Here is a 13,401-nt window from a genome sequence, read left to right as displayed (position 1 = left end):
GGGATAGTTATTACTTTATTGACAGCAAGCAATACAGCCATTATGTTACAAAATAATCCATTACATGATTGTTTTGCACTACTTCCATGGACTTTGCATTGCGCATCACCGTTAGTGCATAAGTGTAACTGTTGTCACTTGAAATAAATGCATTATCAAATGTAAAATATCTACTTTCCTAGAGTCTCTCTTTTTTTAATAGAAACATCAGGTATTAAGCAAATCTATATTATGCATATTATTTTCCAAATAATAGTTTTGTAAGAAACTTTATTTAGATAATGACATTTTAATACTAAAACCCTATGATCGTATATGTACTTTGCAATACAAGATAAGTGACATATAATGCAACCATTGATTTCACGCATGCAGGAATTAAATGTCCTCCCCCCCCCTTTTTTTTTATGGCTAGCTTCACAATGTGAACTGCTTCCTAAATCCCAGGAATGATCTCTGAATGCTGTAGATTTTTTCTCTACAAGCAAATTATGATCTCCATTCCCGCCAATGAAACTTACACTAGTCAACTTGACCTGGCATTACTATTCCGTATATATAAGCATTGATTACCTTCATTAAATTAAAAGAAGGAATGAAGAAACATATCACATAGCATATGTGCCCCCAAAAAACTAATTCGGAATAAATATGTTTTTTAGTAAAGAGTTTTATTTGGATATATGAGTTAACAATAAGAAATAAGGTGGGATATAAAATGTAGGAAATAGTTATCACATGTATGGTAGTTTGAGACCACATTTGAACTGTTAACATAAATCTGCACCCATTTTTAGGCTTGCTACAAAAATAGGGCATGGTTTACTTGTCAATCAAATGCTAGTGCTTTCACTAACTGTAGAACAGGCGGTTTCTTGAAATAATCGGTCTCATAATCGGTATCAGCAATTTTGATAATTGGTTATACACTGTATTGGCATAATCGGCAAAAAGTTGTTGTTTTTGTAGGGTTTAACGCCATTTTTCAACACAAGATAGGCTATACATGGCGGCTAGTATAAATGGTGGAGGAAGAACCTGGGAAACCCCCGGAAAGAACCATTGACCCACGAGAAGCTACTGGCAAGCTTTCTCACATAACCACATTAGCCGAATCCGAGACTCGAACTCACGCAGACAGAGGTGAGATGGCAGTGATCCGTAATGGTGAGCGCTTTAGACCACTTGGCCACTCGGGGCCCCCGGCAAAAAGTAACATTGGTACAGCTTTAAAGTAATTATTATTATTATTATTATTATTATTATTATTATTTATCACATACCCAGATCTGCAGGTGCAGTTATGTGACAGCAGATCATGGTCTCTGTTGTTTGCAATTGGATCTGACTTGTAAGCAGATATATATGGTAAGTAGGCCCAAATCATTGACTCGTAATTTAAGAGTCTGCATACTCTTTTTGTATATATTGGCAGTGTTGTTAAGAAAATGTATCCATAGTTATTTCTTGTAGTCTTTGCAGTTGTATGCACTTGACAGACAAATGTCTGTTCTATAAAGTTGGTATGTAGTGACCAGAGGTAGTATAATACTGTTTTTCCCAGATCAAATGGTTTTCAATCACAGGTTTAATGCAGATAATTTAAACACTCCACAGTCGCTTAGTCTTGCAGTCCAAAAGGACAGTTTCATTGTTGCATTGATTTATTCCGAATAAATTCATTACACATGTATCAATGTACAAAAATACAACTGATACAGGTTTGTTATTCTTCTTTGTAATATCTAGTAATATCTAGTATCACAAATCATGTAGCAACATATCACACAGTACCACTCTCAACAAAGGACTTCACCCTTACATTGTTTTGGAATTTCATAAATCCAACAATTTGTATATTTAAACTACACAGTGAATGACCCTCAAATTCAGTAACAAATTTTGACTTAATACTATTTATCATGGAATCAAATAAATATTTTAACTTTAAGAGTGAATTCCATGGAAATAACTATATATACTAATTGCTAGGACCTGAGCAACTAATTTTGAAGATTCTTTGTATCTGACAGGTAAATTTGATAATGAAAAGAGTAGAATTAGCTACTCAGAGATGGAAATTTTCTGGTTTTATTGGGAAATCTGTTTTTTAATGCTGACCAATTTTTCTTTTTATGGTAACATTTCCAGCAAACTTTTTGTTGCTTTTTTTTTTTTTTAAATTTGGAATATTTGTTCCTAGATGTAATTCATGTAGGAAAGAAGATAATGAAACACCATGGTACCATATACTGGAAGTGTGCAGGTGGGACTTGTTCATTGTTTCAGTTATTTATTATGCAGTTTTGAGTAATGTCTTGCACACTCAGATCTTTTCATTTCTTTTATGGAATTGATATTTGTTGAAAGAGGAAAACGACTTTGACCAGTCATTGAAAAGATCTGTTCAGATGGAGCTGGCTAGAAGAAAAAGATAACAAGCAAGAGGTTGTTTTTTTTTAAATTGGAGGAACTTGGACTTGCCTGGTGCATGAGCTGCAAAGACAAAATTAATTCCGGATCAGCTGGCTAAAAGTGTTCCCTAACCATGCTAATACAAAACACAGACAGGGAAGATCAGGTTTATGCAGAAGCTTCCAGAGGTTTGTCGGTCACTTTCATCTTTGAAAATGGCAGTGATGGCCTCAGGCCAAAAGAAATTGTTTCCAGTTAGTCGACAATCCCAGTTTTTCATTGCCAACCCTAGCACCTTTTTCACCCTCAGAAGAAGGAAACAAAAAAAGTACCAAAAATTGATATGTGCATCTAATTGAGCTTGTTTAGCCCAGTACTTGAAGTGCTTAGTACATTATATTTACATGTACTAATCATTAAAATATATATAATGTTTAAAATAAACTGTACTCAAATTTTAAAACCAGTGCAATATGAAACATTTTTTTTAACCTTACAGCTGACACCCCAGGCCATTTGGGAAACAGTTTGATACAAGCTGAAAGAAGGGGTATCAACAGTTCTTAACAAGTTACTTGTCAAAACAATGAAAGACGATTCAAGTTAATAAAGGATAATAGTAGTTAATATTTTCTTACGTGTTTTGATGATTTTGAAAGTGTTATGCCTGCTTTCGGTTACTGGACTTCATACATGCCCTGAAGATGCATGGAAAATTTTCATTTTTATTTTATTTTATAGGCTGTTTCCATCCCTGGCTACTATTGTTTGTCCACAAAAAATGGCGTTTAATTTCCTTTACTTTCTATTAGTCTACAAATAGCTAACAGTACACCCCAACCCATTTATGTTTGATCATTAAAAGATCATGATGAACACAAAAATACGTAAATATCAGCTTATGCAAAACGTAAACATGGCATGTCATCACACCAAGTGGTTTTTGTAATATAGCTTGTATGTTTTTTAATTTCAGAAATCCATCATTTTCTGCAGGAAATTTGCAGAAAAACACACAGGGAAAATTTTTTCAAAAAGAACAAGGTTTTGCTAAGAATGTCCAGAAACGCCTCGTAATAAATAAACCTGGACAGAACAAGGGTTTCAGTATTAAACCACTTAAAGCCAGTTTTGATGCTAGACAAAAACTGTCAGCAAAATCTACCGTCACAGATGCAAGGGAGAAGTTATCTCGGAAAGATAAACCCACAGATGCCAGGGACACCTTAACTAATATTCGCATTCATAAAGGGACACTTGATGCACGTGCAAAAATTCAAGCCAAGCAGCAAAAGCAAGGAATTGATAAAAAAAACATTCCTGTAAAAATTGTGTCTAATCCAGGAGTTACACAGAATAAAAATAACATCATGCGAACGGTAAGTCTTTCACTGGGACCACTTACAGTAAATCTTAAACTTTTATTATTTTAATGTAAACCTTTATGTGCTTCAGACCTGGACCAGGGTGTCATCACAAAGAAAAGGTTTGGTAAAGTCATTTAATCTGTTTTACATGTTTATTTTATGTTTCCATTTCATATGATAATTGTACCAAGAGTAGCATATCAGCTTGGATAGAGGGAATAGAGAATACTTACTGTAGTCTTCAGAATATTATACTATGCCAGTTAACATTGAAAAGAATTCTGTTTTGCTTTAAGCGGCAAAATATGACTGCTTGTGATAAAACTTATCACCTCAAACATACAAGTTGATATTTTCATACTTTTTTCATGTCACTGTAAAATGTAATCTTACCTGAATCGTTGATTGCACATAAGGTTTATTCTAACTTAAAAGTTGAATCCAGATGCAAGGAAATCACAAGTTTGCAGATCACTGCCTGTTTTGCTTGTTCTGCTAATTATTCCTAATCTTCATGGTTTTTGGGTTAATTTAAAAAGTGATTTTCAAAGATTCTATTCTTAAAACACAAATTACTGTTGATGTTTAGGATTTGAAACATGTTTTTATGTTTTCATCATCAGATGGTGACTTGTGGAAGTCACGAATGATAACTTGTTTGGGAAAGGGTTAATGGTCAGTCAGCTATTAAAAGCCAATCACCTGTGATGGTGCAAAAGTTTGGAAGCACAAGTGGTATCAATTAATTTCACCATGGGCTTCAATACAACATTGCCAGAGCTTACTGGCTAGGATGAGGTATCTCAAAAGTCACAAAATGCTGTCACTCATTGTACATCAAAAAATCACAGGGCGAAGTTGTTTTCACTTTCCTAACAGAAGAAGGTGGTGTTTATATTTTTAGGCAACTTAGTTGCTTACTTTGCCTAGTAGCATAACCTGTGTGACATGCTGGTCGGAAGGCATATTGGGCCTACATATATTCTGCATCCTTGAGTCAGCAAGGGGGTCACACTCTCACTTTGCCATATCTTTATGTATAGCTATTTACATGGGAAACCAGAATTTGCAGATAGAATTGGGAACACACACAGGTAGGTAGGCAGAAATACCCACATGGAATACACAGTTGCCCATTGTAGAATTATTGCTGAATAATGTGTCAGATTTTTTTTCTGCTTACTTTTTTATTTTAAAATTGTGCATAAACAATTATGGCTTGTCACTCTTAAAAGTTTGAACTTTTCACTGCAAAGAAAGGAATTTTAACCTTTGGCTTAAAAAATAATTTCATTTGTTGATGTGCATTGGATATACTGTACGCAAATGTAATTATCGAAAAAATATACAGTAAGATATGTCTTATTTCACTTGTTTTGATTTTAGGTCAGTAACAATGCTGTTGTCAACAGTGGTGCAGATGGCTCAGGCTTCAGTATTAGTCGCACGGTAGGTACATCAGAAATCAGACTACATATATGTCCATACGACATGGATGTCCTCACCAGTTTGACGCTATTAAATAGTGAAATGTTATGTTTATTTAATTTGTATTGTTTGTTGGGTTTTTTCCTCAATTTTGTTTTCTTCTTCATCATAGTATGATTTGTTTATTTGTAATTTGGACTTGACCTTGTCCAAAATCAGGTTCACTGTGTTCCTGACTAGAGACATCTTTGCTAACCAAGGTTCAAATATGATAACCTTATCTACACCTTGGCAGATTGAACAGATATTTTGGTGTTTTGTCCTAGCAACTTCTATTGGATTTCATGAGATGCCTCCCTTTGTATGTAATACCAACTAACCAATAGCATGGTGCATGTACATCTGCCAAAAATGGTGGAGGCAATTGACCTAAAATGGATACTTTGTAAGTTTAACATTGAAAGTGTGACTGTGTACCAGAAGGAAGTCATTAAAGGTCTGTTTGATTGAAAGGTATTGGTGCAAACATGGACCAGCAGTGGAAAATTACTTATTTATCAGTCCATTCATGTTGTGTGCTCTCCTTGTCTTGATCATGTAGGAACAGTGTTTAGACTTGAACAACTTAATCTTGATTTTCACTCTTTTCCATTACTTAGTTTAAGACCATAGATTTGTAATAGAAGTTATAATTGAAATAGTACCATGACTTCCAACAGGTTTGCCAGAAATCATTATACATTATTGCAATACTAGAAGACCTTCAAAAGTTATTTAGTAAAATAAATCAAACTGGGTCCGTATCTCTGTAAACTTGTGCTGGAAAATTGTGATAATCAGAACTGACCTGGATCTTTTCTTTGTAAAGCCGAAGACCAAATTTATTTGGATCCATAAAGTCCTTCAGAAGTTATTACTCAGAAATGAATGAAAGGTCAGACTTCCAAGTCAGAAAGTGGTCATATCTGTGAAGTTTGCTAGAAGAGGATAAATATTGAACTTATTTACCTAGATCTTGAAAAGTTTAGTCTTAATCCAGATGTGATGTTCTGTCATGAAGTCCTTCAAAAGTTACTGAATTGAAATGAAATGGACAGTACATTTGAGAGTCGGACAGACTATAACTCCCTAAAATTATACCTGGTCAAAGCTACATGACAAATTTGATTTTGATCCATGAGGTCCTTAAGAAGTCATTGAACAGAATTGAAATGGAAGAGTAAAATTCTTAGTCAAACTGGGGCTATAACTCCTCAGATATTTGCCTAGAAATGATGAAAATCAAAGACCTATTTTTAGTTCTACTGGCTGTAGACCAGAAAAGCGTGTGTGATGGCCTTTCTTTGTTGTCTAGTATCTCGTATCCATTAGCAGAATTTGTCACTCTTTGTAAACTATTGGGATTATTGTCATAAGTGAAAACGGTGCCCCTTGAACTTTTTGTAACCGAGTTGAAAATTTTAGACCTGTCAACCCTTATAGTTTGACTAAGTCTGAAAGGACTCCTAAATTACAGACTTAATTAAAAATAGACAACATGATAATATAATTGTTGTGGTCAAATCAGGATATTGATTTATCCAGTTCTTGCTCTGGATCCTGAATTTCTTAATAGATCCAGTGGAGTTGGTCAGAAAATCCGACTAACTTTACAGGAGTACCTAAGATGCTATAATCTGCATTAATAATTTCATGCAGAATACTTTCGCTTTATCATTATTATAAATGTTGTTGAAGAAATGCAAACATATTTAAGTGGAAAGGGAGAAGGAGACTTAAAACATTGAGACAATCAGCGCACACATTTTACAAGAAATATTTTGATTCTTGATAATGCTTGGAGAAAGTAAAGGCAGCAATTGCATTTATTGGACTTCATGTCATGCTGATTGGAGTATTCCTCGGAGTGTCACTACCAAGTAAAAGAGAAGGAAAAAAACCCCAAAGATTACATCTGGTTGAGAGATATAGCAAAGAACTTAGACCTCCATGCGGTTTGGAACTAACCTAAGTTCATTAGATATAAGTGTACTTTACAGTTGTTTTACTTGAACATAATAATACCTTTGCTGAATCAAATCACGCTTATAGCTTAAAATGTGTTTTCCAAGTCAACAATAGCAGTATATGGCTATTTTGTCATACCTTGCAGAAGATTTGTCTGACTTTTAGAAAATAATTGCAGTTGCATCAGTTGATAAATGTAGGGAAGATTTCCATTGGTCAGAACATAACCATGCGATCATACCAAGTTGCTTTTATTTCTTGAAAATCTTTTTATTTTTTTTCCTTTCTCAAGGGATTGTTATATGAATGTTTTTTTTTCTGAAAGACTTCTTACACTGTCTAGTTGGTTCTAAATGAAAATTTGCTGCTTAGGTATCCAGTATGGCTATCACAGGGACCATTTAAAAATCTTATCACTATTACTTCAGAATGAATGGTCATATCAATATGGGGTTTTCACAGACAGACTTCTTATGATATCTAGTTGGTTGTCAATGATGTTGGTCTGATCTGATCTCTTCTATGGTTAACACAATGGCCATCTTGAACATAATTTTGTCACTACTTCGCCTAGATGGCTGAATGTGTTGATATTGAACTTCTACCAAAGGACTTCTTACATTGTCAAGTTGGACTTAAATGGAACGAGTACCAGTCTGATATCTGATTTGGCTACCATCATAGCAGCCATTTTGAAAATCTAGTTGTTACTCCACCAAAATATAAAGTCATATCATCAAGACTTCCTAAGACATTTTGCTGATTCTAAATTTAAATGGTGCTCATCTCCTGTCCAATATGACCATCGTGAAAGTCTTGTTTTGACTACTCCTAAAAGGAAATTCCTTTTGGTGTCAGGTTTTCATCAAAAGTATTCGTATTGTGTTTAGTTGGTTCTAAATGAATATGATGGACAGCTAACCCTCAGAGTATGGCCACTGTGGTGGCGATCTTGAAGATATTATCTTGACTTCTCCCAAATAGATGATTACAGCATCATGGGATTTTCAGCAATAGGCTTTTAATTTAAAAATGACTGAACTCCCATTTAGACCAAGATGTTAATCATTACTGGCTGTAAGTATGTAATTGGTATATCCAATAAAGTTCTGTCTAAAAGTAGTGCTACTAGAGAACTCTGGATCAGATTTAATAATTTCTATTATCTGATGTTTAACACAGTCTATGTTGTGGTCAGATAAATTAAAATGCTTAGACACCAGAGAATCTGTATGATTATGGATACCCTAAAGTACTCTTTTATTCTCACTTGGAATCCCCTTTTAGTCTTACATACATATATTTTGTGCAGGCGAGTAAATAGATGACATGCATTTGGTACATTGTCCTTTTAGTTTTGAGGTTTCTCGGAGGATGATGTTTGAAGCACTGATTAAATTGGGAGCATTAGTGAATCTCGGGCATAGATTAATATAAACCTCACACTGACATAACAAAGTGATCAGTTGAACAAACAAATCAACCCATATTATTCCCTCTGATGAGTTACAGTAGTGAAGAAACCAGTCACGGACAAGGGGCGACTAGGACACCTCAGCAGACGGAAGGGTTTGCCTCCACATCCAAGCCGTCAGTATCTTCCCATCTTATAATGCCTAGTTTGTCCAGAATGAAAATAGTGCCAGTCATACAACCAATATAACTGCCACAATGGCTGTCTTGTTGTCACAACTCCAGAATGGATGGTCATATTGACATTGTTTTCACCAAAAGACTCCTCATGATGCCTACTTGGTCCTAAATGAAACTGGTGCTCATCTGACATTCAGTATGTCCATCATTGTTACTGCGATAAATATCGGATATGTGTTTAGTATTTGACAGTTAGAAGGTAGAAATAGTCTTGTATTGAATTTCTGGAAATTCTTTTCAGCCAGCAGAGCATTAGTTCCTTCGAGAGACTATTATTTTTTTTAAAAAATATTTTTTTTCCGTGCAGTATACAGCTGTTCTGTAATAAAATGATGCTGATACAGTCTCTGAAATAACTGCTTTGATGGCCATCTTGAGAATTTTATAAATACTTCGTTCTGAAATGGTCATATAGATCTGTATTTTTTACTAAAATGTGAAGCAAGTTCCAATGAAAATGGTGCTATTCTGATTGTGAATTGGCTTCAAAGCAGTTTCAGTTGCATATGTGCTTTGTGTGTGCATGCATGCGTGTGCAGGTGTTAATTGTCAAACAATGTGCTATTAGATCTATTTATGTGTGTTAGTAATTTGACTTTTGTTTTGATTTTAGGTCAGTAACAATGCTGTTGTCAATAGTGGTGCACATGGCTCAGTCTTCAATATTAGTCGCACGGTAGGTACATCAAAAATCAAATTACAATAGTGACCATATGATGCAATTAAAGTACATAGGGCCCATAACTATTTTTAATTTTGCCAGTAAAATTCAAACTTGATATGGATTTTCTTGAAAGAGTGCATTTTGTAAAAATACAAAGAGCTGGACTTTAGTTTCTAGTTTTAGGACTTTACCTTTGGTTTTTAATTTGTTTTATGTGCCTTTTTGAGAAAACCTAAACTTCATCGGCAATATATAGCTAGTTTATGTACATACATACATACATACATACTAGTGTCTTTATAGATTGCTGTCATCTCACTTGTCTTTGTGGGTTTGAGTCACGGGCTCAGCTAACATAGATATGTGAGAAAGCTTGTCTGTAGCTTCCTGTGGGTTGGTGGTTGTTTTGATTTTCTTTTTTCTTTGTTTTTCCTCCACCAGATATGCTGGCCACCATGTTAAGTCTACTATAATGGGCTGAAAAATGGCATTAAACCCACAACAACAAAAGTGGCCACTTACTGTTTTCCCTTCTTCCTTCTTTCATTTCCTTCTCTAATATAAAGTCTTTAAGGCTTTTTAACATTTACCAAAATTTTTAAAATTTGGAAACGTTTACCTAAACTTTTATTTAGTTATATGTAAACCATTGACAATATGCATGCCATACCTCACTCAGCTTGTGATTTTTTTCATTTCCTATACACCTTTTACCTCTTATTATGACAGGATTTAGTTTTTAAGATGCATCTTTGTTGAATATATCTGACATTTTAGGTAAAACTTTGTGAGAATCGTCATAATATTATTTTGCACTGCTGTGTCTGTGTTCAAAGATGAAAATGGATAATGCAACTGGATACAGTGAAACCACATTGCTTATAAAGTTGTAATGGTGTTTATCTTACAAAGTGAATAACTTTTTGGGGGATACGAAAAAAACAGTTGTAGCATATTTTTCAAGGTAAATATGTTTTTTTGTTAGCAATATCAGTAAATCTGTCTGATGTGCAATGTTGTATAATGTGTAGAGCAACCAGTTCTCATCAACTTTCAGTTTATTTCTGACAAAGCTTTGTCCGATGTGAAAATCATGACACTTTAAGAAAAGATTTAATAGAAAAATCTTTAAAAAAACAATCATCTTAAGCCAAGATGTGGAAATACATAATTTAAATTTGAACGGGTAGTTCCAGTGTCATCGACAACCATACGTTTTTATTTACGTGGTTAATGATTTTGTAAACATTTACAGGCAGTACACTAAACTAAGCTGTTTTACATATGTAAACATTGCAGCCTTAAATCCCATATATCAAATTTGGTTTCAGTTCCAGAATTCCTTAAGATTAATAAACTGGAACTGAAGGACAGTGTCTGTGTCAGACTGGAGCTATAATTCTGTGCAATTTCAATATCAGTAACTCAAAAACCAGTTGCTATTGCATAGATGGTACTTTTAGTGGCATGTTTTAGCAACTTTCGGTGTCGTGTTTTATTTCAATATCAGTAATACAAAAGCCAGTTGCTGTTGCATAGATGGTACTTTCGGTGTCGTGTTTTATTTCAATATCAGTAATACAAAAACCAGTTGCTGTTGCATAGATTGTACTTTTGGTGTCGTGTTTTATTTCAGTATCAGTAATACAAAAACCAGTTGCTGTTGCATAGATGGTGCTTTTGGTGTCGTGTTTTATTTCAATATCAGTAATACAAAAACCAGTTGCTGTTGCATAGATGATACTTTTAGTGTTGTGTTTAATTTCAATATCAGTAATACAAAAACCAGTTGCTGTTGCATAGATGGTACTTTTGGTGTCGTGTTTTATTTCAGTATCAGTAATACAAAAACCAGTTGCTGTTGCATAGATGGTACTTTTGGTGTCGTGTTTTATTTCAATATCAGTAATACAAAAACCAGTTGCTGTTGCATAGATGGTACTTTTGGTGTCATGTTTTATTTCAATATCAGCAATACAAAAACCAGTTGCTATTGCATAGATGGTACTTTTGGTATCATGTTTTATTTCATTATCAGTAATACAAAAACCAGTTGCTATTGCAGAGATGGTACTTTTTGTGTCAGAAAATACCCAGACTGTATCATAAGAATTAGTTCTCATTAGAGTGAACCAGTTGATTCTAGAACATGAGATTGCCCCATGTCCAACCTGTAGACACCTTGCACATGTGCACTGTCTGTCATTCATTTTTGATTTGCAGCCATTATAGGCTGCTTTAATTTTGCATTGTGGAGAAATTGCCTTCACTTTCTGTTTTATATCGCAATTTGAGTTTTCTTTCTATGTGCATCATTTTTATCATGATGGAATTACCCCTTTTTAATGATTCTTTTTCTTCTCGATTTGAGCTCCCTTGAGAGCTTTAGCATTCTATCTGGTTACCTTGGTATGGTATTACATTATGGTTCTTATCTCACAGGGTTATTAGCATAACTGTTATTGTTGGGAATCTATGTCTGTTTCAGGTAGGTATTTAGTAATTATCCATATCCATGTCAATTGGACTCACTTTGATTCTGTTTCTTGTTTTATTACAGCAACAGATCATCATAATTCACATTTTCTATTTTATGTGAATTGTTATCAGATAGTATTTCTTTTTATTATCCTATTTTTAGAAATCTTACCAAACTGGTTTTTTGTTAAGATGGTCATTACCAGTTCCCAAATAAGGCTGGTAGATATCGTTTTTGTTAATTATCTTCAGTTTTATTTGTTAGTTTTATTGCCTTATCATAAGTAATTTAGATTCTGTTCTTGTTTATTGTTTAATTTCAGTATTGAAACTATATATTTCACATTTTTTAAATATGACTTTTTGCACAAAATGTTACACACCAGCTCTTTATGTTTGTCTTTAATAATCAAACACCAGATCATTCTCGGTGTTTTGTCTCCTAGACTATTCAGACTCTGGTGAAACTAAAATTCTTCCCAGCTCGGCAAAACCTTCTGGGTCTTATTCTCAACCAGAACTTTTGTTGTTCCTCACTGAGTTATGATTAAGGTGCTTTCTGAGAGCTATATTAAGGGCCAGGACTCAACCATGTATGGGGCATGTGTGTCAGAAAATGTGAGAAGCCCCAGCCCCCATGAGACCCTTGGTCTCTGTATCAAGTTATGATTAAGGTGCTTTCTGAGAGCTATATTAAGGGCCAGGACTCGACCACGTATGGGGCATGTGTGTCAGAAAATGTGAGAAGTCCCAGCCCCCATGAGACCCTTGGTCTCTCTATCAAATTATGATTCATACATTTGTGACTCAGGTGGTATTTCCATGTGGACCTATTTTGTCTGCCTCCCAGTTTAAACACTGGAAATGTTAGGACAGAAGGCTAAGTCACTAGCATGCTTGGCCTAACATGTTGAGTACTTTTCAGCCAAATTGTTCAGCCCAGTGAGGGTGGAATTGCTGTCTTGCCGATTGCCCTTCATTGTTTGTTGGAAGAAATGGTGAAAACATCTTAGCATGTGTTACATGTACCCTAGTCCATGTATTGGCATTGAAGCTTCTCCATCTTGATAGGACTGTTGCTCTAAATACATTATGCTCTCTCATGATCACATTAGAGTTGGGTGCAATAAAACATTTGTACCATGGCATTTCTGAACATATACTGTAATCATATAAAGGCCTAATAATTTAATTTTCTGGGGCAGGTGCCTGGGATTCTTTTTCAGATTGCCTTCTCATGAATAGCTGCAAAAACATCTTGTTCTGATTCATAGCAAAATACCTGTTATATTACTTTGAAGAATTTTTTTTCCATCTTGAAATGATAAAGGAAATTAATCTTATCTCAAAAGTAATCTCAGACTCCTCCCCCAACCAAAACAATTTAAA

At 34.6% G+C, this 13,401-nt stretch overlaps 1 protein-coding gene across 3 annotated transcripts in view; it reads left to right on the top strand.

The window, feature by feature from the left end:
• The window catches only part of LOC149803242 (uncharacterized), a 71,264-nt gene that overhangs the window by 5,368 nt on the left and 52,495 nt on the right, over positions 1-13,401 (top strand). For 2 of the 3 annotated variants that reach the window (XM_089952889.1, XM_089952887.1), the window contains exons 2-4: positions 3,392-3,794; positions 5,169-5,231; positions 9,484-9,546. In XM_089952889.1, the coding sequence (XP_089809015.1) occupies positions 3,392-3,794; positions 5,169-5,231; positions 9,484-9,546 (529 nt within the window). The remainder of the gene's footprint in view (positions 1-3,391; positions 3,795-5,168; positions 5,232-9,483; positions 9,547-13,401) is intronic. The other variant, XM_089952888.1, reaches the window with a different exon arrangement.

This window comes from Sinohyriopsis cumingii, chromosome 3 (assembly GCF_028554795.1).
Source record: "Sinohyriopsis cumingii isolate HCF-2022 chromosome 3, ASM2855479v2, whole genome shotgun sequence".
In the NCBI taxonomy this organism is placed as follows: Eukaryota; Metazoa; Mollusca; class Bivalvia; order Unionida; family Unionidae; genus Sinohyriopsis; species Sinohyriopsis cumingii.
This window is presented reverse-complemented; position numbering and strand designations above follow the sequence as displayed.